At 39.0% G+C, this 27820-nt stretch overlaps 4 protein-coding genes across 6 annotated transcripts; 2 read left to right on the plus strand and 2 right to left on the minus strand.

The window, feature by feature from the left end:
- Positions 1-1119: 1119 nt before the first annotated feature.
- Positions 1120-13719, plus strand: LOC109033425 (uncharacterized). 3 transcript variants are annotated; one of them, XM_019046027.2, is made up of 5 exons: positions 1120-1464; positions 3127-3231; positions 3991-4119; positions 10652-11111; positions 13268-13719. In XM_019046027.2, exons 3-5 carry the CDS (start codon positions 4014-4016, stop codon positions 13656-13658), a joined length of 957 nt encoding a protein of 318 aa, XP_018901572.2. In that variant the 5' UTR covers positions 1120-1464; positions 3127-3231; positions 3991-4013; the 3' UTR covers positions 13659-13719. The 3 variants fall into 3 exon arrangements, with proteins under 3 accessions (XP_018901572.2, XP_072155430.1, XP_072155431.1); XM_072299329.1 differs by lacking the exons at positions 1120-1464; positions 3127-3231 and having other exon boundaries at positions 3891-4119; XM_072299330.1 differs by lacking the exons at positions 1120-1464; positions 3127-3231; positions 3991-4119 and adding an exon at positions 6254-7141.
- Positions 13720-16973: 3254 nt separating this feature from the next.
- On the minus strand, positions 16974-17585 carry LOC140223786 (facilitated trehalose transporter Tret1-like). The gene has a single exon (XM_072299063.1). The coding sequence runs from the start codon at positions 17583-17585 to the stop codon at positions 16974-16976; it is 612 nt and encodes a 203-aa protein (XP_072155164.1).
- On the minus strand, positions 17396-27000 carry LOC109033544 (facilitated trehalose transporter Tret1). The gene is made up of 5 exons (XM_019046215.2): positions 26831-27000; positions 25585-25720; positions 23720-23905; positions 20845-21259; positions 17396-17609 (listed from the first exon to the last, which is right to left on the minus strand). The coding sequence occupies exons 1-4, from the start codon at positions 26882-26884 to the stop codon at positions 20934-20936; spliced, it is 702 nt and encodes a 233-aa protein (XP_018901760.2). The 5' UTR covers positions 26885-27000; the 3' UTR covers positions 17396-17609; positions 20845-20933.
- Positions 18904-19329, plus strand: LOC140224382 (uncharacterized). Its single transcript, XM_072299064.1, has one exon. It carries the CDS (start codon positions 18904-18906, stop codon positions 19327-19329), a length of 426 nt encoding a protein of 141 aa, XP_072155165.1.
- Positions 27001-27820: the final 820 nt, after the last annotated feature.

Below are 27820 nucleotides of genomic sequence, written 5' to 3' on the forward strand. Positions count from 1 at the left end.
AGCATGCGCGCACATGCATAGTTTATAAAACACCTCACCGCATTTTGAAGGTCGCAGTTAATGCCACAAATTAAAACCATTGGTATCGTGAGGGATAAAATATGTTTAACAGATCGTCTGGACGTCACAATCGCGTTTTAACTCGAACGATGGGATGAATTCAGACAATTGAACGTATTTTCTGAGAAAACAGTAAATACATAAACACCTTTCCACGAAAACCTTTGCGCCATTACCGGGATAGAGAGTTCCGAAGAATCCAGCAAAAAACATATAATGGTAGCACTGAGGAAATCCAGGGGTTTCGATAAAAACGATTTGAGTGGTTTGAAATTTTTACAGGCTTGGATTGTAAAAAAAACTGCGAGTTCAGTTAGAGCATTGGCAAAACCAATGACTCACAGAGACTCTTAACTCTCAGTTGCCACCTAAAAATGAAGAGCAGGGGAAAATGGTTTATCTATATAAGTTCCCCGAAAAGTGTCCCGACGGCAATGACATTCCTGGAATATTACTGAGTAATTGCAGATTGTTTTAATTAACCACGGATCGCCTTTTACAGCCAAGTCGTGATGAAATCGGAACTTTTAAGGAGCCCTTAGATAGGTGCATTATTAAATTTGGAAAATTGTTATACGCCGTTTATACGGTCTCAGCTCGATGTAAGCGACTTCCTTGATGTAAGCATTTTTTCCTCTTGGTTCAAGAGATATTTACTTCTCGCAGGAATATTTGGACAGAGTTAATCATAAAGGAACCAACCCACATCAAGATGAAACTGAGAAAAAGAAGTTTGAAGTTTTATTCTTCCACAAGACTCAGAGTAGAAAGTAAACTTTAAGGCCTCATTTTACAAACTAATATTTTTTTCCGACATTGAGTTTTTCGCAGAAGAAAATATAAAACTAGAGGAACTCAAAAACAACCTCAACTCGATTTTTTCAAAAATGTGGGTTGGTTCCTTTCTGATGAACTGGGATCATTTCTGCTTACACCGAGTTACTTTTGCAATGCCGTCTGTGGCTATTTACGGGTGGATAAATATTTTAAACCCATGGCAACCATTTTTGAAACAACCCGAACAGGGTTCCAAAAATAGTTAATCTTAAATTGTCTGTGTGCCGTTGGATCATGCATAGTTACATTAACGATGACTGGGGGAGAAACTGTGACATAATTATCAGATTTAAAAACACGCATTACTCGTATTCCGAACAATCAGCTTTTAGACCAGTGCGATTTTGTGTCCGTTGAGAGGAAGTTTATCTCAGTCCTGCTCCGTGCAGTCAAACTCATATTTCGATTCTTCATCTCATAACTTTTGATGTGCTATTTATCGAAATTTAATTAGAAAAGTATCTATTTTCCCTTATTGGTAACTCCTACTTCTCAGGTTTACTGGTTCCAGCTCGTTCCAGGGTGGATTTTATTGAAACTTCAATCTGTGCTGTCTTCAATTTCCAGGTACTTAATTCGATGTTAATTCAACTAATCGTCAACTTATTCCTTCAGAGGGGTTGCCGCCATCTATTCTGTTTATACACACCCTGAGACGTTGACAGTTCATTTTTCTTATTTTTCGTTATTAATCACGGTAGTATACAGAGAAAATTTGCCTTAATAATGTTGAAATTTTAAAACAATTAGCCCAAGAGCTTTGAATTAACTGTAATGAAGTGTTTGAAAAATGACAAACGTTATTTGTCCTCATGAAAGATTTGAGTGCAATTCAGTAAATAGGTAGCTCTTGAAAGGGCTCATGAAATCGAGGCCAAATATAGGGAGGGAGGGGGAGCAAAGGGATCTAATTACATTTTTGGAGTGAACAAACTGAAATATACATTTTTGAACGGTCGAAAGGGCGGTCTCTTGATGTAAAGATCAATTTTGCGTGAAATTTCATGGATGTCGCAAAATTCAACGTATCATAATTGCATAAAACAAGGACAGGGGTCTCCTTTTAAGAATAGTTGGCACAAGTACAAAAGCGTTATTAACCATGTGGTTAACGCCTCCAATTGCTGGCTATGTATCAGCAGCAGATCAAGACATAAAATGTATGAAACATTCATCCCTGAGACTGGGTATGCAACCTGCACTCAAAAAATACAGAAAGCGGTTTTTTTTTTGCAATTAATATCCGTTCCTCCCTTTAGATGAGACACAAAAAATACGCATGATCAAATTATGTATCTCCAAACTAAATGATAAAAGCGAAATGTGAATCAATCTATAGGTATTTACTGTCACGTTGTGAAACTGAAATCGGAAACATATATACATTAACTTACCATACTCCATGAAGTTTGGAAACTTCCATAAATATTTCACGTGAAACATTAATTTTAGAATTCATGACATTTTGTCACCGTACAAAGACAACGGGGTCATTCGTAAAAAAAAAAAAACAAAAAAAAAAACAAAAAAAAAAAAAAAAACAAACCAAGAGGGCCAAAGAATAACACTATAATATCCAGTATTGGCAGTGAGGGTGAAGTATCTCAGGAAGGATGGGACTTTTTAATGAGGGGAATGTCTAGGAATTCTAAATATTGTTTCAAATTTTATAGGGCGAGGAAATGTATCGTTATAACAGCTGAAACCCCTTTACTAAATAGCAAAATTACTGCAAGTGACTGGCGAATTGGCCCTTTTGTTTTAAAGGCCCTGTGGCGTACTTATGACCAGAGGCCAAACCAGGTTAAATGACTCTTGTTCAATCATAAACATTGAGAATAAGTCAACTAAAGTTTCCAACAGTCGTATCTGGTTCAAAAAAAGTCTACAGAATATTTAAATGTCAATTATAGGCTCCTTGATTTTCACCCTAGTTATTCCGGATTCGCTGAAGCTACGATTTAGTCCCTATGAATCTCATCCCTTCAACCACACCGAAAAAAAGTAAACACGATTTAACATTCTGGATGTAAAAATGGTGTGCCAGAACTGCTGAATTACCCGCCACGGCAGTCGGTCTTACATATTGGCATTGCTAATGTAATTGCTGTAGCGGGTAAGTAATTCAGCATTTTATAAGTTCTCGCAGACTTTTTTACGCACGGATTAGTAAATCAACTTCACTTTTTTTCGGTGCAGATTTGCTGTAACTTTTGCTTTGGGTTTTAGAAAATCAAAGATAAATTCAACCTATTCAGCGATCACGAAAAGTTATCCTGCAAATTACAAGGTGTCCTGGACGAAAGAAGGACGCCAAATGTAACCACGAAAAAGGTGATCGTTTTAGTATTTATTGAAGATTTAAGTCACTTGCACATTTTGATCGTTTTTCCTAGATTTCTTTTTTTAAATATTGCGTTATTTTTTTTTTATATATATAATTTCGCACTTTTATTCTCGAATATTCGTATAAACAATTAGTTCCATGAAAAAGCGACATGAATTGCAATAGTCCTTCCGTGCAATCAGACAATGCTCTAATGCTGAAAGACTGGAATTTTCTACTCATTTATAATTTATACATCCAAGAAAACAACATGTATATAAAAATTATTGAAATTACAAATCATATGGGTTTTTTTTTCTTCCTTCAAACTAGGCGGTGCCGAAAAAATGCGAATGTCTCATCATTTCTCATCAATTTCACCATTGTAAAGTCTTGTCAGAACGATAAGGCCTTCAGTAAGATTTTGAACAATAAGAATGAAGATACTCAAAACATTAAGAAGCTTTGTAAACAAGTATTAATCTGTAAAAAAACAGCTTTAGGTCTGAAATTTTTACTTTAAGCTCTTTATAATTTTAAAAAAAAGTATCGTGATTTTGGAGTTATCCAGTGTAGCATTTGATTAGCATGAGCGTTTTTGAATGAAATGAGGAAAATAATAATTTTAAATATTGGACAGAGTTTATGTATTTGTCATTTTAACTCGTCTGATAAAAAATGACACTTTGATTTTTTCTCAAGAGTTTAACAATTTTTGTTTGATTTTTTCATCGGTTTGTGATTGTCATCATATTTTGATTATTCAGGAAAGTCAAGCATTCTTGCGGACATGGCAGGAAAAGAGGAGAATCAAGAGCCAGAGAAGAAAGATAAAAGTGTGCAAACGTTTAAAAATTGGGAAACTCCTCGTAGAAATTATGAGCCCGGCGGTAAAAGTACGTATTGATTTTGAAATAAACACATTTTTGAACTTGAAAATTATATTTAAACGAAAAACACAAAAAAATAAGATTTTATTAGGGCAATCAAAATGTTGGAAGAATGGACGATAGCAGACTGCCAAAATAAATTAAAACATCGTGGAGTGTAAGTACCAAGGAGGAGAAAAAATTCATGATTAATTTTTGAAAAAACAGTTTAGGGAGAGGCTATAGAAAAAGGATTAGCGATGGGATGGAGTTGCGAGAAGACGATTTGAGTGCTAAAGCTCAAGAAGGTTTGCAGTGCCATTTAGGAGGAAGTGGGAGCTTAGGCCAATAAAAAATCTAGGGTCCGTGAGTTTCATGTGCTCGCAATATTTACAGTAATTAAACTAATCGGCTGGAATCTTTAGAATTCCTGCACCAAATCTTGCACCAAAACCCATAAAAATGTATAAAAATTGATGAAAAAAAAGGAAGAAGGAAAGGTATTGGGATTGGTAGAATATATTTGTGCACAACGTCCTTTATTGCAAGATGAACTTTTAAACTTATTTACTATATCAAGTTTCTCAATTTCCGGTACAAACTAGCTTCTTGCCATGTTTTATTAATCTGGTATTGAAATAGATAAAATCACACGGCCAATCAAATGTTAGAATGTGCTCTCTGACGCAAGCTGGTTTTAAGTAAATACAGATACAAAAAAAGGCGGGCAACCCTCTACCAATCTCTTAGGGCCGGCACAGCAGTCGAACTTTGTCGAACTTACGGAGGAAGTTGTTCGACGAACCAGTTTCAACCCGGCTGAAACTAGTTAGATGCAACTGCGCAGTTTGACGAACCATGAGGAAAAGTTCTTCTCTCTAGGCCATGCTTGGAACTTACTCATGGTGGTCATTGAGCAACTTGAACATTCTGCTTGATAAACAGGCTGTTTTTGGGTAAAAGCCACGGACTGACTGCTCAACACGTAATTCAGCGTTGAGAAAGTGATGAGATGATTGTTGCAAACAATAGATGTGAAATATAATCTGAACTAGTATGGAACACCGAGTGGACCGAATGATGCTTTGAAAAAAGTTTTTGAAGAGTACTAGGTGAACCATGTGAGAGAAATATTCTGATCCGGTAATATTTTATTCTAATTCAGATTTTGAATCGAATGAAAGCGAGGAATTGTGCTACAAAAGTATTGGAAACAAGTCTACTAGAGTTAATAGAGTTTCAAAGTAAAAACTGTAAATAATCTTGTTGGCTCCAAGCATAAAAGCGAAAGAGATTAAGGTAATTGACTGATGGAACTTTTTGAATGAGAGCGCACATTCTTTATCTTAAACTCAATTAATACAATATGTAACATCAAATTTTACAATTTTTGCCTACCCTTAGTAAAACCGGGAGTAATGAGGAAATTCGGAGTAATTCAAATCAAAAAGAGCTATCCTCGTAGTGACCAGGGCCACAAGACCCACAAGAATACATGCACGGCTGATCCATGTGATGGTGGATATAGTTCCTTTTCATTTCATTATGTAACTTGGATAAAAACAATTTCACATCAAAATTTTAGAGATCATATTAGCAAGAACTACGTTACCTTCAGTTGAATAAGTTCTTGAAATCTGGATATTTCGCCTTCAGTCATGGATGTAGGCCAGAAAACATCCTTCGTGTAGCAATACTTATCTTTCCGAGAATCTCTGAATCATGTTGTCTTATAATCTTGTCACGTAGTAACATTTTCAAATTCACCAATGGGTTTTGTCGCCGTTTTTCCATTCACGGTTCTATGTCTGTTTATAATAAATATGTAAAAATTCACCTCCAGATTTTTTTAAGAGATTGGAGCATATACAGGGTGAACCAGGGTTGAACTGCCAGCCTGCATGAGCGTGTTCTGTGGGTCAGAATGAGACTTTCCTGTTGTATAAAGTTTTCTCAAAAGTGCCCCTAGCCGAAACTATACGGCCCTGAAGATTTAGTAAATGAAGTAAATCGGAAAGTAAATCGCGTTTATCCTGAATTTTGGCAACGGTTGAGAACCAAATCTCATGAAAAGTTGTTCAGTCCTGTACTTTTATGCCCTGAATTCATGAGTGATCTAAAAAAATCGAAATGTCAATTTAAAGAGGGGATTCGGGGGTGTTTTGGCTCCTGCAGTCTGGCCGTTTGACCCCGGATCACCCTGTATACAGAAAATTTAACTGCGCACATTCTACAGCTTTGCCGTCTTCCAGATGTTTCAAAAATAGTTTAGAAAAACAAACTTTTGTCAATTTTCACTTCTTGCCTGTCTTTAATCAAATCTTTTTTGGAATTCTGTCACTGCATTGCATCTTGACCAACTAGGCAACGGCAAAGTCACCTAGTTACATTCCAAGCGATTTCTCTCATACAACCATGCGTGTGACCGAGATTAATTGCGTCACACTATCATTCACATTTTGCCCGTCAATTTTATTACAATTATCTCTTTTCGCCTGTCAAATTTGTCACATTTATCAAACGTCTAATAGCAGATCTTTGGGAGCCGGTCGTATTTGAGCGCCCTGACATGTCATGATAAAGATGACATGTGGTAAATAATGAGCGGTCTCATGGACCGACGAAAGACGGTTTCAAACCGACGGTTCAAAGGCCGTTCGAAGAAAATAGACACAAAAATACGCAGTTCTTGTCGCACGACACCTCTCTAATTAGAAATTGGCAAGCGAAATAGCACAATTTATCAAGTATTACATATAAACAAACTTTCCCTGCCATGCTGCCGAACTTCTTGAATTCCCTTTAATAATTCAATGGTCGTAGGGTCGCATCAAAGTGTTGCTAAATTTTCCTTGATCCCAAAGATGTATTGAGATATAGGCGTAAGTGGAGTTTGGTGGTCTGGTCGATGCGTTAGATAAGCCGTTTTAAGCTCTTGTTTACGTACGATTTCCATAACCGTAAGACCGAATGGAAAACGGATAATCTAGTTGAGTGACATCATTTCTTGTTGTTGACTTCCGCAACTCGTCTTTTATAATCTTCATAAGTAAGTTGATTGACATCCTTCCACAAATCGTTATATAGCTTCTCAAACTTAAATATATTGAGGCGGGTAATGTTTCGTTTTTATTTGTTGTCCCTGTCACAGCTCAAGAGTTTATATGAAGGTATAAGGGGCCCCTCTTGGCCACTAAACGTGCCAATCTTTTACTGGCGTTTCGCATTTTTAGGGAGTGCTCCTTGATAATAAATGAATGAATAAATATTAGGTAATGAATACAATTTAGCAATAGGCAACGGGAAATGAACAACATTTGGGTAACGTTTTGGGAATCACTGGGAGTGGAAGATATGTAATAAAGAAGGAAAGAAAGAAATAAAATCCTGGTAATGAGAGTAAATTTTCAAGAAAGCAGGACAAATTTGTGGATTTTAGTAAAGGCAAATAGGTAATTTTTGTGACCTAGGTTTCTACCATAACCCCAGTATCAGAACGTGCTAGATGGTATCCTTTAAATACTTCTCTCCCGTCTATGGTTTTAGAAGTTTATTTCAATAATTTTTTCCCCTTGTTGCTCCGGGTGTATTACCAGGGTGGAAGGGGGGGGGGTTAAAAGATTTTATTTATAGCTTTACATATTTTTTAAGAAGCTCCTGATGTCATTCTCTCTATGGACAATTACAAGTATATTATTAAGGGGCCATTCACATATATGTATTACGTAAGTAATTTTGACCAACTTCTTCACCGACTTTTCCCCCTTTTAAGTGAGACGGTCTCTCGCCCTCCCCCACTCTTTTAAAATACGTAAGACTGACCTCACCCTTTTTTCCTTCTCAGAAAATGACGGAATAAGTATAAAAATTAGTTTTATTTCTTGAAAAGTATTATTTCTTTCAAAATTGGGAGGCTTACATAGGACTGAGCTTACGACTCCAATATGTAGCCAACCCTACAAACCATGTAGGGCAGGTTGCAATGCGATTTAATTGCATTTTAAAAGTATTTTTAGTGAATTGGCTTGTCGTGTATGTTGCCTATCTACCAATGGAAGTTGCTCTAAATATTGAAATTCATTGCGATCGAATTGAAATTAGTTGAAATTTTTTCTCTGCATTGCAAAAGACCACTCTTATTCCTAATCCATGGAACTCACTGTACTGATTGTTTCAAATCGGCCATTAAATAATGTAAAAATATCGTTATTTCACGATACAAAATTGAAATTTTATCATATTGAATTGCAAAGGAACAGACAAAATAAAATGGGAAACCAACGCTAGAAAACAAACAGAACTCTTAGAACGTTTCGGAGTGCTTTCAACTCCTTTTTTCGACCAGAGACCAAAAATACAATGCATTAATGAAAATGATAAAAAAACCTCAGGGGTTTTTTTTTTAATAATTTTTGCTAATGGAGGTCCATTCTCCATTGGCAGGGGAGGTTCAAGCCACCTCGAAACGTCCCAATTATTTTGTTTGTTTTCTAGCCTTTGTTTCTCATTTTATTTTCCTCGTTTAGCTAGATTGTTCGGGCTATTTTTGTCTATTTTTTCCTAAATGGGTCCCTAAACAAGATCTGGAATAAAGCACCAGGTATGCCTAACATGATTCCTCTTCAAAATTTTGCGAGGAAAACAAATCCAACAACGAGAAGTCTGGAAACCCTGGTAAAAATTGGCAGTAGAATCTGTGTTCCAAAACACCATAGACCTACAGCCGGCTGTAAGATTTCCAATAGCTTCTATAGCCGGCAACACAATTTCTTATAGCCCTTTATAGCCGATGGTGACTTAGCAACAGCCTGGCGATAAAAAGTATGCTAAACGTTACTAATTACGGATGCTAGGACTTAGTGAGTTTTTGGACTACCGCTCTCTTTTTGGGCCGCAGTATCTTGATTTAATTTGCGAGGAAAGCTCCGTACTTTTGAAGGATGCCTGCCATTCCTAACATGTTGGAGCGCCTTCAATTTCGTATGATACTGTGCAATACCTCTGGTGTGAAATAGTTGCTTCAAGGGCCGTGGTACGCTGCCGCTGCGGCGCGGCGCGGCGCGGCGGGCGGGCAGCCAGCGCGAAACGCGCATTGGCGCCTTCAAACCTAACAAGGATACTTCACGCATTGCGCAATGCGTGAAGTATCACTGTTAGGTTTGAAGGCGCCAGTGCGCCGCAGCTCCGCTTTGTGTTAGGCTCTAATATTTAATCTCGTGGAGTCAGCGTTTTTCAACTCATGACTTTGAAATGTTTGCACACTCTGTATGGATTATTCTCATTTTAATTGATGAAAAAAAATATGTAGTAAAGGAAAATATAATGTGCGTTTTGTAAATATTAAGGTGATTCCGTACAAACTTAAGGATTTACAAAGCACACGAATTTCTACACAATTTCTTATAGCCTTTTATAGCCGATGGCGAAAAAACAACCGCCAGGCGATAAAGTGTAGGTAAAGCCCGGCGATAGGAACTCTAGCCCGGCTGTATAACTTTTTATCGCTTCTTGTAGCCCGGCCGTATGATTTTTCCACTTTCTACAGCCAGCTATATGATTTTCTATCGCCTTCTTCAGTCGGCTATAAGAACTCCTATGGTATTTTGAAACGCAGCTCCTATCGCCAATTTTTACCAGAGAATCAACTTCTAAACGAGGTATGAGTGTTAATAATTGACACAAGTGAAATTGCAGAAATACAAATGACATCATTTGTATGGTCCAACTTCCATTTGATCTCCTGAAAGAAACACTTGTTAATATCTCGTGCAGGAGTTGATTTCCAAAGCTCTCGTCGTTTGAGAAGTTTTCAACGTGAGCTTTTGAGGAGGAAACCTACGGAAAAAAATGGATTGCTGATTTAACAATTAAATTGTCAACATACATATTTACCATGTTTCAAATGCACATTTTACAATAATTTATACAACCATAGAGGTGGTTAAAGTACCATTTTTATTGTAAAATCTTCATTGAAAAATGTCGGACACCGTTTTGAACTACAAATTGTTAAATCAGCAATTTAATTTTGCCGTGTAAGTGATGCTTTTTTCTAGTTCAGATCTTGTCTAGTCGCCTACTGCAACTTAATTTTAATTTTTTTATTTACTGGAAAAAAACCGCTTGGATCTAGAGTCCAGCCTCTTGAAAACATTGACAAGAAAAAATACTCTTGATTCAATCGGATTTTTGCTTAAATCAAGAACCCAGCCACTTAAATTAGCGGATTTCCTTTTTAATTAAAATTTTAATTAAAATTTCTGCACAAGCGTATGCACTGGGGAAAAAAACTCATTGGATCTACAGTACAGACTCTTGAAACCTTGACCAGAAAAAATACTCTTGATTCAATCGGATTTTTACTTGAATCAAAAGGAAATCCGCTTAATTTAAGAGGCTGGGTTCTTGATTTAAGCAAAAATCCGATTGAATCAAGAGTATTTTTTCTTGTCAATGTTTTCAAGAGTCTGGACTCTAGATCCAAGCGATTTTTTTCCAGTGTTGCATTATGCTACTTGGGTACTTTTTTGTGTGACACAGTTCAAATTTGATGTTCCAGGGAGGAGACTCAGCTCAGACAAGACCGATAGTATTGAACCGGAAGCGACGACAACGACTTCGATGAAGCACGACGACGTCTTCAACGAGTTCATGACGGTGATGAACGACCCACTCCTGGACCTGAACGACTCCTGCTCGGTGCACAAGGAGCTCAAGCTGGACTTCCACAACTTCCGGCCGCGGCGGGTCATGGAGCTCCTGGTGGACCGGGCGTCGTCGACCAATACCTCGCCCAAGGAGTTCTTCGAGGAGATGCGGCGCATCATCCATTCCCGCTTCGGCGAGGGTGAGGGCGAGAGTGACGAGTTGGACGACACCTCAGTCGACCGGTTAGAGGGCAAGTACAGAATCACCGAGACGGGGAACGCCCCTGACGTCATCACCCCGTCCAGGCTCTGCTTCACGTTCCCGCAGTTTGCGGTGGCTGTCAAGCGCAACTCCATCGTCCACAAGATTAGGTGGGTACGATCGGATTAGGACATAAGGCGTATGAAGCAAAGACAAAGAAGATAAAAGGGATTTTGAGGGATTCTATTGGTGGAAGCGGGTGGTTGCAATGGACATAGGAGGTAGGTAATATTCCATCTAATGGCAGCACACGAGAGACCCTATAGTTAGTCTATTATTTACCCCCTCAGTCTATAAGAACCATTCATTTCAAACTATAGGATCGCTCCATACTCCATGTCTCCTTTGTCTATCGCTTTGTCTATCAATTTCAACAATTAGTCTGCAGAGGGCTGATCGTTGAAATTGATAGATAAAGAAGATATTAGGAGTATGGAGCGATCCTATTGGTTGAAACGGACAGTTCTAATAGACAAAGCGGGTAAATGATGGACTAACTATAGGGTCTCTCGTACATTGCCGTTAGTTAGACTATTACCTACGTCCTATGGCCATTGCAACCACCAACTTGCACCAATAGGATGCCTCCATTGAGTCCATAACCTTTTTGTCATCTTTGTCTATAGCTTTGTCTACCAATTGCAACAAACAGCCCATTGGGCATAGTTAAGGAGGGATGAGTCGTGAGAAACACAATGGTTTCACTGGTTTTCTACGAAACAAACTCCGAAGCTAAAAAAAAGCTCTCAACGTTAAGACCAGGAATATGCCACGCTACCCTGAGAATCCACCTCTATATCGAATCAAATGCTCCATGCCAAGAAAGGAGGTAAATATATTAGCAGGGTTGCCTTGAATTCAGTTTTGAAGTGTCCAAACAAAGTGGCAATCCTGCTTGTAAATTTTTTCCCTATCTTTGAATGGGAGGTTCAACTGGATATAGATGTGAACTCACAGGGTAGCGTGGGATATCCTCTTCATTAGAACCTCAACTTTGAGTCTTTTTTTTTAAGCTTTAGAGTTGGCCTCTAAGAAAACCATTGGCACCATCGTGTTCTTCGCAAAATGTGCACAGGCATCAATATTAAATCAGAAATTCCGGACACATGCAAGGGCTCCATTTAAATGTAATTCAGGCTCAGAGCTACCAAAGCCTGTCAAAGTCGTGGAATTCTCCCCCTAAAATTTGTACTTTTCGTGATGCCAAATCATTGTAATCCGTCATAAGGGTCCATACCAGAGTATTACTACTGAATATTATTCTAGTTTTGCAAAAAATATCCATTTTATGATGCTTCCTCTTTCATCATAAAGTCAACAATATAGAGGAAACCACTTAAGGGAAGGAGCTGTTTGAAGAGCGACTATACCTACGGCTCTTAATTTTGGAACTCTATTCAACTGTTGATCTACCCACAAGTTGGCTCTTGAGCGAATAAATGCCGAGCAACTTGTGCAGCAAACAAGCTGAAGTTTGATGAACTTGTTTGGCATATTGAGTCACTCGAGGCTCATCAGTCATCTAGTGGGTAGGTCAGAGCTGTTTAAAGAACGACCCTAAATCGTGGCTCCTCTGGTGTAAGGCGTATCTCAATTTTCACGTGATCCCTGTCCTCCGTAGGATTCTAAGTTTTTCGGGGCTCATGTGGAAATAGGGATACGCCCTTATGTCAGAGGAGCGACGAAATGCACACTAAAAAAAAGAAAAACTCCGGCCGTGGAAGCCGTGCTTACGGGCTATATAGCCATACCGTCCGCGTTTCGGGCTCAGATGCCGGGAGTTCCGGGCATAGCACCCGGAGCAGTCGAAGCTACGGCTCCAGTGCTCGAACTTGCGGCTTCTGAACCCGGAAGGGACGGTTTGTCTATATGTAGCACATAAATTTTTTTATCAGTGTAGGTATGACTGGTTTGCATTAGCGCTTATTTAGAAATAAAACATAAAAGAACATCGACGGTGCAAGTCGGCAATCACATAACTCGGTTTACGACGGTGTAGATTTCCTGTCATACTTTATTTTTAAACGGAAATCTACTCGCAATTCTTTAAAACAGCTTTTTCTTCTCTGTGCGGAGAAAATTCTGCATAAACTTCTAGGAATGATGTCAATTTGTTCCCCTTTAAAAAAATAACATAGAGGCGGGGATTTCCAGACACCGCAAACGAGATATGTGATTGCGGACTTACGCCGTCGATATGCATCTTTGGCTTACCATTTTGTTAATCATTACGACGGGTTTGCTTAACGATCTTTGATTTTCGCAGGTCCCTGCAGATGGAGTACTCCTCCGGGTTCATCGACATCCTGCCTCTGTTCTACCTCCCCGAGTTTGGCGGTCTCATCCCGAGCAGACACACCCTCGAGAAAGAGGTGTGGGAGGCCCTGATCACGCTCCACGTCTACGCCATGTACAAGCTCAACCAGCCGGAGCCGTTCCAGAACCCGGTTTCCGTCTACGCCCGGCAGATGCTCCTGAAACGCGGGATCGCCACAGGTCTCCTCTCGAACGAGCAGAGGCTCTACTACCTCCTCCACAACAAGGTCATCGTCTCCGACCGGGAACTCTCTTACAGCGCCGAGAAAGCATACCGTGAGCTCCTCCAGTCGAAATCCTCATTCACCAGGCAGATCAATTTTAACCTTATTGATTATTAGTCAAATGTGAGAAAGGACACAACAAAAGACTATAGGGTGCCTTTATATGGACGTATTTCTATCAAACACTGACAAAAAACACATTGGATCTAGAGTCCAGACTCTTGAAAACATCGACAAGAAAAAGGACTCTTGATTCAATCAGATTAAGCTTAAATCAAAAGGAAATTCGCTTAAATTAAGATGCTTGGTTCTTGATTTAAGCTTAAATCTGATTGAATCAAGAGTATTTTTCCTAGTCGATGTTTTTAAGAGTCTGGACTCTAGATCCAATGTGGTTTTTTTTCTAGTGAATGGAACTATGTGCGTTATGACGTGAGCCCTGTTATACGCATATGCTTATGGGTCTCAGGGCTCATTTCGTAATGCATATAGTTCCGTTCGGTAGAAGTACGTTCATGTAGGAAGAGTACGGACACGTCGAAATGTGGAGCTGTTGGGGCCCAGAAGGGGTGAGCTTGGGTGGGGTCGGAGGGGATTCCAATATCAAACCGAGACAGCCAGTTTTGCTCATAAATGAGCGGTTTTCCGCAAAAATGAGTACATTTGTGTAAAAATTGAGTCAAATATGTGATTGAAAAACGACGGGTCATACCAATTGTAATAATAAATTACTCACTCTGGATAATTTGAATTCATAGGTTCGCTGCTCTTTTGGGCCATGAGAGCCTCACGACCTAACCTCGTCGGTTCAAATGCATAGGTTAGCAGCGGCACTTTTCTAGTGATTTTCGTTTTACACGTTGTCGCCCTTTTGGGCCCTAAGAGCTACATAAATCGAGCTGTCCATACTCTCCCCATAAAGGTTCTCTGACATAGTGATTAACGGAGGTTTGAGGAGCTCTTTACCACAGCATCATGGAAAGGACACATCTAACAAATCTCAAGTAAAATTCAACCGGATACCTTCAAAAACGGATCCAAGCAAGAGATGATAAGGATTTACCGCTGCAAAAAATGAAAATACGGAAGACAAATTCCACGTTTTTAGAAAAAAACTCAAAATTTGCGACTTAAAATGATTTTGTATTTTAATTTTTTGTAGAAGCAAATCAATGTAATTCATCGCAAGGACCTGTTTCTGAAGTTACTCTGTCGAATTCTACTCAACACTTGTCAACATCGTCCTTTTCGTGATAATATGCTAAGGACCTGCATTAGTTTCCCTTAATCACAATGTAAATCATATGAGGTTTCAGAACCAAAGGAGCCGTTTAAAATAACGACAATGAATTTGACCCAATGACAATATATATTGAAGAGACCCATTGTTGACACATACCTGCTATTATCTATCGATATCCATGGGACAGCATACACGTAGGTTTTTTGATGTTGCCTCAGAATATGATCGATCCTGTTCGAATTATCAGTGGTTTTCTGTCATTTACATATGAAAATCGTTAAAATATGTTCATTGAAGCGTTTTGTTATTTTCTTCTCCTACAAGAAAACAATCATGATCCTTGTGTTAAAATTATGGAAGAAAAAGAATCTATTTAAATTTCATTGAACGGAAATGAGACCTTCTAATCTCTGATCGTTGTTTTATGCATTCAAGAACGCCCATAGCGCCTTACGTTTGGATTCAACTATTCGTGCTTGATGAATGTGTTTGTTGCATGATCGAAAAATTGAAGGGGCACTGATTTTTCTTGAGCTATTAGAGGAACTATTCCGCAAGTCGCGAACGGAGATCGTATACGCACAAAGATTAGTCTTACAAAATGAAAAATGAAGAGGGAAGAAAACACGACGGATAACGGATATCCGATAACGGACATATTTATGGTGCATTTGTGTAAATTAAAGGGAATACCATCAGTCAAAACTAACTCTTGAATATCACACAGAAGATTATTATTAACCCTGAAAATAGGTAGTTGCGTCGCAGCACGAATTTCTAGATTATGATTTCTTTGGTGCATTTATATTTAGTCAGTTAGTTAGTTAATTAATTTATTACGAGGATTAGCAACTACGCTATTTATGTCGGAGACATGGAACTTAGCTTACATTTTGTAAATTTACCTCCTTAAAGAGCTTTAAAATTTCTGTAGTTACTTTTGGACCATCGGAGCTTAAAAGCTAGATGTTTGAAGGTCCACAACTACTCATGAATACATTTATAGTTACACATTATACACTTTACTTAATACACACATTATACGTACATTTAAATACATTAATTAATACATAACACCTCATTTGTTTGTAATTATGTAGAGCGACCTTGATTAAAATTAATTTTACTGTCACTTCTGTTTAATTTACAATTATTATAGACCACAAGACATTCTTAATCTAATGCACATTTCTGTCATCGAATATAGATTATTGTGAGATTCCTAGTGTAAATACACATATACCTATGCATAAAGTATCAACTCTCATTTGTGATCAAAGAGGAACATTATATACTATTGTCACTTCCTGTTCCAATCACCAGTATTACCGACTACAAAAAAGGCATACACTGTTGCACATTTCTGTCATCGTAGTCACGTTAATTTTCATGTAATGCAAATAATTTGATACCATTCTCAGTGCATCGACAACCTCGTCCTAATATAAGACGCGTTAAAGATGTTCTCAAATCATTAAGTCAATATGAAATTCCTCAATGGACCACTAGACAAGGTACACATTTCAGCATTCTGATACATGTTCCTCTTCACCAAAATTTCACGTAAAACACGATGCGCACAACGAAAATTACCAAAATCAACTCCTTCCTAGGATATTTAATGATTCTTGGTGCGTGAATTGAAACCACCCGCTCATGAAAACTCAATGCTCGGACACTTTGGCTCAGCTATAGCAAATTACTAATAGTTTGAAAAACACATGGTGGGAAATGAACATTGCTCGATTGAGAGGCTTGCTGAAACCGTTGTAGTGCACGATTTGACTCACGTAGAGCTTTGAGTTTCTTGTCAGCGGGCAGTTCAACTTCTTCGTAATCAATGTGAAAAACAAAATGTTAATAACTCCGTTAGGAGTTGGTTTCAGTACTTTTCGTTGCGCGAATCGTGTTCTACGTGAAATTCTGGTTAAGAAACATGTATCAAAATGCTTAAATTCGTACCTTGTCTAGTGGTCCATTCCAAAAAAATATTAAGTATTTAAAGAACCAAGGCGTTGTATTAATTACAGATTGCTTCATCAGTACTTTGCTACTAATCAGTAATTAATAAAACGCTTTGGTCCTTTAAATAATTAATATTAAATAATGATCGTTCGTCTGAGCACAACTGTATAAACTCCAAAAAAGATTCTGAGAGGGCGTGACCATCCTTTCAATTTCCTTGCCATTTACGAGGTAGCTCCGCCTGGAGGTTCCGGTTCCCGGCTGAGCCGCTTATTTTTCGGAAGGAAACCCTGCTCGATCTCGAACAAAGATTTACCCTGCGTCTCGGGCAGGAGGTACACGGCGAACAAAACCATGACGACGGACGCCACCGCGTAGAAGAAGAGCATCCCCCAGATCTGCAACAATTCCATCAACTCCTCGTAGATCTTGATGAAAATGAACATCATGGCCGAACCGACGACGAACACAGCCCCTGACATGGAACCCCTCACTCGGAGCGGGAAAACCTCACCTCCCATGAGCCACGGCAAAGGCGTCACCGCGATCATAGTCGCAGCGATGTTGACGACGACCAGGGAGATCGGGACCCACTCGTAGGGCTTCTGGCCGACGGGCACGGAGCGGTACACGAATTCGTAGGCGCCGGCCAAGGCGAGGACGATCGCGCCGAGCCCGGCAGAGAGCGCTGTCGCCCATTTCCGGCTCACGAACGCGGTCGAGTACCCGCCGAGCGTGAGGTTGGCCAGCATTCTGGCCAAGGCGATGATGATTGAGACTTGGAGGGAGTCGTACGTCGTTCCTAGCCGCTCTACGAAGTTCCAGGTGTAGTACATAATGTGGTAAACTCCTGTCAAGACCTGGAAAAATAAGTCAACAAGATATCATGAAGAATTGGACGGAGTTAAACAGAAACGAACCAAGCCACATCGGGATCGAACCGAGAAAAAAAGGTTTCAAGTTTGGCTCTTGCATAAGACTCAATGTTAAAGACAAACTTCAAGTTCAATTTCTGCAAAATTTGCTCCAACAAAAACTTTGAATTTTTGGCGATAGATAGTAGAGCAGTGGTTGAGTTCAAAACCACTCATAACTCAATTTTTTCCAAAATGTGGGTTGGTTCCTTTCTGCTTAACTCAGTCCAATTGTTATGAAAAGTTAAAGAGCACTATACAAGTACGCATTTAAAATGTGGAAAAACGAGATATTTACACCAAAGCTTACACCACCGAGATATTTACACCAAAGAAGAATCAATTAGGTAAATGAATAAATTCACACTTTCCGCTCACGGAAGAAAGAATAATCAACTCGAATTAAATTGTACGTTAATCGACACTAAGGCAGTCTCAGCAATACAAAAATATATATGGCAACCTCAATCTTGACGCTTTGACTCAGCTGAAGCAAGCCTTACACACTTTGAACCCCCGAACAATGCTCGATTGAGTAGTCTGCCAAAGCCGTTGTAGTGCGCAATTTGACTCGTTGAGTATGATTTTTCTTGTGGCCGGGCAATTCAAATTACCCGTGACCAATGTACAATAAAAACGTTAATATCCTAGCTAGGAGTTGATTTCAGTAGTTTTCGTTGCGCGCATCGTATTCTACGTGAAAGTCGTCAAGAATCGTGTATCAGGGTGCTTAAATTCGTATCTTATTGAATGATCCATTCAATTTGAAAAAGCTAACATAGAGAATTATCACAAGGGCGGTCAGGATGACCGAACACATTAGTGCAGTCTGCGAAAAGGCAAAGAAAGTGGCAACTAACTTCCGCCCATTGATGCCAAATCTTCACGGCCCCACATTTATCAAAAGAAAACTGCTTGTCCATGCGGTACTATCCATAATCTTTTATGGTATTATCACGTGGGCAACAGATTGCAACCTGAAAAAGAACAGAGAAACTATCAGGAAAACAATAAGACCACTGAAAATCTCTCTTTGTTGTGCATACAGAACAACCTCAGATTTTTGCCTTAACATCATATCCGGAATTCCATCAGAGGAAATACTAATAAAAGAAAAGACTCGGAAATACAACAAAGAAGACATCATAGAAATTCAAAAAGACAAAATGACAATGTGGAACCTTGAATGGGAAAGATCTCCAAATAAGTGGATAAAGACAATTATACCTGAAATTCATCTATGCTTAATAGAAGACACGGGAATCCCGACTTTTATGTAACACAATTCCTCTCTGGCCATGGTGCTTTCGCAGAATACCTACATCGTTTTAAACGAAGAGAAGATCCCTATTGCCCGCTTTGTAAAGACATCGAAAAAGACCCAAAGAATGACTCACCAGAACATACTTTCTTTTCATGCAAACAGAACAAACAACAAAAAGAAGCATTAGAAAGAACACTGAATGAAAAAATAACACCAGACAACATAATGAAGATAATGCTAGATTCTAGGAAAAACTGGACAGAGGTCTACAAATACATTAAAAACATTCTAATAAGCAAACAAGCAGCACTGAATGAAGAACAACAGATAACTTTAGTTACCAACCCCTTCCCCCTCGATGATATACCAATAGGTGATTCCGAGGTCACCAAGAAATCATAATTCAATCAAGACGAACAAGAAACATCAGGAAACTTCTCAAGAAACCGTATCATGTATCAACTGCATAATAATATGTAAATAGTATGTAACTCTACAAAGGGAACATAATTCTAAAGGGGTGAAATTATTCTAAAAATGTAAATTAATCATATAGGTTTCTTTTCAGAATGTATTTACAGGCCTTCGAGCTATGGCCTGTCTCCCATAGTTTCAACTTGTAAATAACCTAATAAATATTGATTTCTATAAAATAAAAAAAACATAGAGAATTTCCCTAGCTTTTCTCGGAAAATATATATCGAGAGAAACGAGGCAACGTTGGAATGCGCATACGGCGTCCGAGCACAACATGGGCTTTTTAAGTCCCATCACTCGATGCCGCGAATATTCTAAAGCGTTCGCGCCAAACACATTGCGGCCGGCTCGGTGTTAAACGCATATAAGCGCCTGCAAGACTGTACGAATACTTCACGCATTGCGCCAAACAGTGCGGTCGGCATGAACCCATATTAGCGCCTACAAGACTGAATGAATACTTCTCGCATTGCGCACACAGCACGCTGAGCGCTTTAGTCGTTACAATTTCTCGGTGTCAGGTCTACCGCCAGCGGTGCGGTGTGCACAATACCCGACCAAAGTATAACGCGAGCTTCCAATCCTCGTAGGATCGTAGAGATTTTTCTGCCTTCCGTTAACTTTACATCATTAAATATTCCTCATTGCAACTCATATATTGAGACGAATCGAACATTAAAATTTGCCAGTTTCAGTTGCAAATTTCGTGTCCGACTTTGCCCGTTGGCTCGTTCCTTTGTGCGTCGTTGTTCCGCAATTTAAATGTTTTCAAAGTTAAAGAATCCATGGGTCAAGCATGGGCTTCCGGCAAGGCAAAGTTAATGATATTTTATTTTCTTTCTCTCTTTGTAAAAAAAAGCAGAACGAACGATAATATTTCGTCGACACTTTTTTTTTACCATTTGAAATTCTTTAGGAAAAATCGTGGAAACTCTCTGGAAAACTGTGTACATAGCTTTTTAAAAATAAAGATTAAAAATAAAACATAAAAGTGGGGCAAAACGTTGCAATCAGAGATAAACGCGCTTTCTTTTGCGTACACCCATCGGCTTTGAATCCATCAATTCCCTCAATAACTTGAACATAATCGTTCTACAATGTTTTACGTGAAGTTTTTTTTCAAGTGGTTGGCCGACGCGTCGCGGCCACAGGCCCCTAGTATGCATATAATTTGCCAAAATTAATCCATTAAAAAAGAGCCATATACATAGGAGTTGCCTGAATTTGTTGTCAAAGCTTACATTGCTGACAAAATCAACACAGAACACAGAGAGTAACACATATCACACCGATAGGGCGATTTTTCACCATCAACGTTTCTGAGCATAATCTAGTGTTATCGTAGCGCTAAAAAGTTTACGTTAATCTTGTAATCCAATGCCTTATAAATGGGTTGGAAATTTATTTGGTGTTGCGTTGCATAGTATAATGTTTAGTCACCTGAAGGAACATAAACGCGAAGATGATGAGGAAAGGTTTATAGATGGTCGGATCCAGGAAGGTACCGATGCTTAGTCTCTCGGTGTGTTCTAGGGCTGAGATTTCGAGAAGTTTAATTTCTCTGAGGATCCCGAGGGACTTCTGCCTAGCTGCTGAAGACTCCGGGTAGCGCCATCTTTGAAGCCCTGCTTGAAAAGCCACGGTGGGGTTTCCGGAGCGAGGGCTTGGATGATGACGTAGACGAAACAGCCGACGGCGAAGATGGCTGAAGCCAGTGCCCAGTGGAGGTAGCCGCCGATGACGTAGGTGATAGAGATCCCGATCGTAAGCGTGGCCGAACTTATTGAGAGGATTATGCTGCGCAGCTCCTTTGGGCAGGTTTCACTCATGTAAACTACTGCCGCTACTTCCAAACCTGGAATCATACATCCATGATGCGTCTTTAAATTATGTACTGGTAAAAAAGTGCACGACTCTTCACTGTTATCCTGGCAATAGATGACAAGACAGGGTGCAAGAAAAAGCACTGAAATTTACATATTTTTCCTAATCAAAATTTCACGTAGCATATGGTAAAGTCGTCACCTTCCGGCCAAAGTATCCCAAGCGTCATGTATCGTTTCAAAATTTCCGCCGCCATTTTATTTTTTACGGAGAAATTGTTGGTTGAATCTGTTTGAAAATTTCACTGAATTTTCTTTGCGCTGCCGATAAAATTCAGGAAAACTTTCAAACAGATTTAACCAACGATTTCTCCGTAAAAAAATAAAACGGCGGCGGAAATTTTGAAACGTTACATGGCGCTTGTGATGTGCTACTTTGACCTGAAAGCGACGATAGTGTCAGTGAGATATTCGAAATTTTATTTTAGAGGAATCCGATGCACTCATGCACTGGAAAAAAACACATCGGATCTAGAGTCCAGACTCTTAAAAACATTGACAAGAAAAAGTACTCTTGATTCAATCAGAATCTAGCTTAAATCAAGAACCAAGCCTCTTAATTTAAGCGGATTTCGTTTTGATTTAAGCAAAAATCCGATTGAATCAAGAGTATTATATTACGCTCTCAACTTTTCTCAGGAGGGGGGGGGGGGGGGGCAGCAGTCCTCTTAAGGGCAGGCTCTGCACGCCTCCTGCTCGCCCATGAACTGAATGAAAAGTGGGTAAAAAGGCTCTAGAAAGGGCACACTTTAATGTTCTCAATATCAAGAGCTTTCTCTCATTCCTCTGAAAAGCATATATATAATGACAGCAAAATCATGTCGGTTTTAAATTACTTCATCGATATTTTTCTGCCTCTCTTAATTAAAAATGAGGACCAGTTCTGTTTAAAGATCTTTACTAGATGGACGAGTAAATATTAGCATTAAAATGCACGTGCCAATAATTCCTAAAGCCTGCTCTTCACTCGTGATGCACTTGAATGTACTACAGCATAATTTCTCTTATCAACGGCAACAAATTCGCCAATTGGATGGCGAGGATTTTCACGCCACGGTATCATGCGGCTCTTTGGAAAAGAACCGTGCTTGGGAAGCAATTCATGCGTGAAAAGTATTTGCGCCCAGCAAAAGTGACGAGTGTATGGATTAATCTCAATAGTGCGGTCATAGGTTGAATTAAGTGCCTTTCTCAATCGATTCGAAATCGAGGCGTCATTTTCAAGTGTTTGCATTTCTTTCTTTATGGTGTTTACACTTCAGAATTCCTACATGCGAACAATTCCCAAACATACCTATACAGAGAATAAAGGAAGTTAAGTACCTACACACGTTATGTACAATTGAAGAGCTTTTGAAAAGAAACATGCATGTGATTCATAATTAATCGGCCCTCGAAAGCTAATTGGACCGCATTTTGCAAAAGGGATCCACTCTTTCTGGCTCATTTTAGAAATAACAATCATGCCATTAATTTCCCTATGCAGAAAAGTGATTTTATGGAAGAGCCAGAAATAGTGGCTCTTTATTGCAAAATGTAATCCGATTATATATAAATAGAGAAAATTATTAAAGGAAAATGGAATGTAAACAATGCGTAGCAAAATACGCTAATAGACGCTATTAGTGCAACGTCACAGAAAAGCGATATTTATCGATTTTTTCGCATTGGTAGCATTGAAAGAGGTTATGCCAATGTTATTGTTTGGATCCAATTCGATATAATGGAGAATCCCTATGATGACGTCGCCACTAATAGCGTCTATAGCAACAAATGGAGCAGTGAAATGATAATAGCCGGTGATATCTTTGTACTCTGAGAAATATGCACTTGTGATTCCTGTTATGCACTTAATGCGGTCCATAAGTGGTGTCTTGTTGTTTGATGCAGTCAAAATGACCTAATTTGGACTTATTTGCATGAAAAAGGAACGTATTTTCTCAATTCATTTTAGAAACAACATTTCTGCCCTTACATTACTCTAGGGATTTTGAGGCTTCTATACATGATATCTCAGAGTGTGACTTAATGAATTACCAAAAATTTTGAAAGTTAGTCATTTTGCTTAAGTTTCAATCCGTCACTGAAATTTAGAAAGAGAATGCTTTTCCACCCCAAAAAAAAAATTGGACTGCAACTCCGATTGGGAAACTGGGATTCACTCTTGAAAACAAGTTAATCGAATGAACGAGTCATCATGACCCATATAGAATATGTTCCTACAGTCAGGTGGTTAAAGTCTATGACATCCTGTTGAATCCTGTTGATCAGCCAGAAACATTTATTCCTCCCATGCAGTGGCATCTCTCTACAGAGACATATATCTAACAGATATATTCTGCAGATGCACGTATATGGGCGGGATTTTGCTTAATTTTAAACTGCGTTTTAAGTTGTTTTTCATCCTCGCTCGATTATGGTTGTATACTTACCAACAGCGAAGGAACATATGCAGCGACCAAGATAGATGTGCCAAACTTTTGAGGCGCATGCGATTATACTAAAACCAAGTCCCATGTTGATGTAGAAAAAAAGCAACCCTTTTTTCCGCCCCAGCACGTCAATGAACGGCCCGACGAAGAGAGCTGAGACAGGTGACATGAAAATGCCGAGACTGGCTGGAACAGATACATCGATGGGTAAATTGACCGCGTTTAGCAGAAAAGAACTGAGCCACATCAGCCATTGCCAAATTTATCTGGGCAATTTAATTTTTTACAAGAGAACCTTTATGCGGAATCTTTCGGGAATTTGCTTCGTCTTATGCAGAAAATTTATTGAAATTTGCACAAAAATCCGCACAACCATTTTTGTGTAAAACATTAAATTGCCCCATTAAAGCCATTAGCTGATAAGGCTTGGTTTCTCTCTGCTTAACGCGGCCCAAATATTGTGGAGCCTTGGTCTTCACAATCTGCATGTCTTCTAATTCAAGTTTTTATCACCTAATGTAATGCTTGTAGTTTTATGGATATTCTCTAAAAGCTCTAAAATTATTTACGAAGTTACAAAGGGTAGGTTGACAAAAGTGTAAATAAGAGGTGGGTTAAAATTCAAAGGAAAATGTATAATTCAATGTGAGTAGGATACTCTGAAAATTGCATTCAATGTCCACTCTAAGATGAATGAAGTGCAATGACAAGGAAAACTCGCCATTGCCGCTTGAGAATATTGTTTCGTCATCCATCGTCAAAGAGGATGTTGTGAAAACCAAAACGGATCCACACAGATCAGTCATTTCCATTTAAATCTTCCGTCACATTCTTACGGCGCAATGATACAACTATTTAAACTCTCCGGAATGCGTGAGGTATCACGCCGCATTTGAAGGCGTTTTCAAAACAGCCAAGATCCGTTATCGGAATAATCGTTTTGCTTAGTTCAGATTATTTTGTTTCCATGTATAACCACTTGCTTTATTATACTCCTCCTATAAAAACCACCCATTTGCTAAATACAATTCTAGCTGAAGCGCACTTAAGCGCATTCATGACTGCAAAAATGTTAACGGAAATCGAAAAGGCCAGCGGGCATGAGGGCTATTTCAATTGTAATCTTCCGTCGCATTTCTAAGGCGCAATGATACAACTATTTGAACTCTCCGGAATGCGTGAGGTTTCACGCCAAATTTGAAGGCGTTTTCAAAACGGTCAAGTTCCGATACTCGGATTATCGTTTTGTATAGTTCATATTCTTTTGTTATATTCCGTACCGCTCGTTTATTTTTAATCCTCGTAGAAATCGCATCTTTTTGGAATCCTCTCCGTCGTCCGGCCTTTACTCGACCGCAGTCAGTGCGACACCACATTTGCTGCTCCCATAAGAAATGCATTGTGTTTGAATTTCCCGCCAGCAGTTGGGTCTCAACACTTGTTCATAGGGATGACTGACCTGTGTGGATTGGCGTTGGTGAAAAATAACGATTTCATTCCGACCAGGCAAAATTTCTCAGGACCGGAGAAATTCTCTCAGAGTCTTCTCAGACTCTGTTATTGCATTTTAAATTTTATCAAACGCTTCCAGGAACTCAATAAATGACATTTTTTCGTAGATGTAATTCAGAATGATACCAGCGGCGTGGCGTGGCGTGTTTTGCGATATATCGATTGATTGGCCATTTAATCATATTAAAAGGATCGATAACCAGGGTGTTCGCAGCGAACACCTTAATAATCGATTCTTTACCATGAGTTTAAATGGTATAACAATCTATTTATCGCAATTCACGCCACGCCACCGATGATTCGTGAGTTTTTAATGAGAAATGCGTGTTTCCTGCTTCAATCCTTCAGCCTACCTATCCAAGTCTCTTCTTCTGGGGTCACGTGAATTATACTGTCATTTCCTTTGAGTTGAGGTAAAAGTACAGCAGACTGAGCTTGAACGACTCCGGTGAAAACAAACAACATCATTGCCCCACTGCAGGCAAACATCTGAAAATAAGGGAAATAGAAGGCCCTCACTGCCACACGCAAACTTGGGAATCGTGCACCTCATTTTGCAATACAATTGGTTATTTTTGAACATGCACACAATCGCAAGAAATTACATTTTGATCATAGAAAGTAATAAGGGCAAAGCCGGACTGGCTCCTTTTTAAGGGTGAAGATCCTTAGCTGGCTAAGGGGGCTTAAGGTGATATTCTGCCTTGGAGGTAGAGGTGTAGGGGTGCTTTCCTTACGTAGAAGGGGAAGGGGTGTCCGAAAAATTTTGAAAAATCAGATCCATCTTAGCGCAATCTTATGTCATTTTTAGGTCTGAACTCGATATTTTTTTTTCATGTCAGAAGAAGGACGCGCCTCAGGCGCATACTACCGTGGTAAGGAAAAACGTCGTATGAACATTCGAGAGTTGCCAAAAATCCTCCACTAAAATTTTTATTTTCAAGGAGAGTTATGAATATTTTCTCTTGAAATTTTCAGATGACATAGATCTAACTGCGGAGAGAATTCTTTGCAAAAATTGAACGGAAAATATTCATAAGTTTTCCTAAAAATTCGTATTTGATCAAAGACAATTTGGCAAGCGACGCAGATTCATAACGCGTTTTTCCTTAGAACGGCAGCATAGATGGGGCATTTTGCCGATTAACGAGTGCTTTTATGCCCAACCCGGGCCTGAATAAGGGTACGAATTTCATTGATGGGGAGCATTTTGCATATCCAAAATGTGTCTGAAAAATGAGATGCTGGTTTATTTACCCCTACAATTAATTTAACATCTTTAGAAATAAAAATTGACTGTGAGGGTGCTTTAATCAGTATTTGGGTCTCTTTGGACTTACTTGATATCTAAAACGTGACATTGTCAGAAATCGAAAAAAGGCTCTGTTGGGATATGCCTCAAATGAAGGTCTAAGTGATATATGTATGAGAAGAACTCTCATGCTTGTGGTATATTATCAATAGTGTCTTTACAAGATTTTCTTTAAAAAGCTAGACAATTTTAGGGGAGTATTGCAAAGGATTTCTAGGGTGCTGAAGCACCCTAGTACCCCTATAATCAATTATATCGTTTACCATCATATGAATTATATTATTTACCGTTCGCAGCCAGCAACTCCAGCTGAGTTTCTCTTTCGTTTCCTCTTCTGTCATCGTGGGATTTCGGAAAGTACTTTCACAATAAAATCTTTAACTTGGAAGCACACAAAGCCACAAACGGCACTAGCAATCCCACACAAAATGAAACAATGAAACAATTCAACGATGATTCTAAAGGCTAAAGGTAAAAGCTAAAGGTGGTATGGAAAGAAATAACACTCGGAGGACGCTTTTAGATCACCTTTATGGGCAAGGTATCATACCGAACTGAAACTGAGAAATGAAAAACTGGAGGAATCAAAACTTTACAAAACAGCTGACGCTTTTCGCCAACACGCCCCCTCAAAATTTAACTTGGGGATTAAATTTTGACATTGAAAAATGAAATGTAAATTTGAAATGTAAATTTGACTTTTTTTTTTTTTTTTTTTTTTTTTTTTTTTTTTTGGGGGGGGGGGGGTTTTAAAACGTCAAAAAAAAAATTCTTTATCTAATATCTGGGAAGAAAAGAAAATAGATTCAACATTTGTTGCAAGGATGAGGGAAACCCAGATGAAAACCTCATCAAATCTCTCACTCGGTACTGGCTGATTGGAGCCCAAATTCAGCTCTGAATTTCAAGAAGGTCGGAGTTGGTAGAGGCTTCGTGAGCAGATCTGCTGGCTGATCACCTGTGGACAAATGATGAAGGATAATAGTATTTTCTTCAACTTGCTCTCGGGAAAAGTGATATTTAATATCGATGTGTTTCGATCTTTTATGACTAGACGGGTTGTTAGCAATGCTAATACAACCGTTATTATCCTCATAGATAGGGATTGGCCGTTGTATTGCCAAATTTACGCTATGCAGTAATGACTTCAACCAGAGAGCTTCCCTAACCCCTTCAAATAGGGCCATGTATTCTGCCTCTGTAGACGAGGCAGCAACAGATTTCTGTTTCTTTGTATTCCAACTAACGGTGCACACACCAAACAGTTTGAAGAAAAA

Source organism: Bemisia tabaci, chromosome 4 (assembly GCF_918797505.1).
Source record: "Bemisia tabaci chromosome 4, PGI_BMITA_v3".
Classification (NCBI taxonomy): domain Eukaryota; kingdom Metazoa; phylum Arthropoda; class Insecta; order Hemiptera; family Aleyrodidae; genus Bemisia; species Bemisia tabaci.

Excerpts from the sequence above, each read along its gene's own strand:
- LOC109033425 (XM_019046027.2), top strand. The coding sequence starts at position 4,014 with ATGGCAGGAAAAGAGGAGAATCAAGAGCCAGAGAAGAAAGATAAAAGT. Across the intron at positions 4,120-10,651 it reads TTATGAGCCCGGCGGTAAAA|GGAGGAGACTCAGCTCAGAC; the intron begins GTACGTATTGAT and ends TTGATGTTCCAG. Across the intron at positions 11,112-13,267 it reads TCCATCGTCCACAAGATTAG|GTCCCTGCAGATGGAGTACT; the intron begins GTGGGTACGATC and ends TGATTTTCGCAG.
- LOC109033544 (XM_019046215.2), bottom strand. The coding sequence starts at position 26,884 with ATGACAGAAGAGGAAACGAAAGAGAAACTCAGCTGGAGTTGCTGGCTG. Across the intron at positions 23,906-25,584 it reads AGAAGAAGAGACTTGGATAG|CCAGTCTCGGCATTTTCATG; the intron begins GTAGGCTGAAGG and ends TATCTGTTCCAG. Across the intron at positions 21,260-23,719 it reads CATATGTTCCTTCGCTGTTG|GTTTGGAAGTAGCGGCAGTA; the intron begins GTAAGTATACAA and ends GTATGATTCCAG.
- LOC140223786 (XM_072299063.1), bottom strand. The coding sequence starts at position 17,585 with ATGTACTACACCTGGAACTTCGTAGAGCGGCTAGGAACGACGTACGAC.
- LOC140224382 (XM_072299064.1), top strand. The coding sequence starts at position 18,904 with ATGCTTAATAGAAGACACGGGAATCCCGACTTTTATGTAACACAATTC.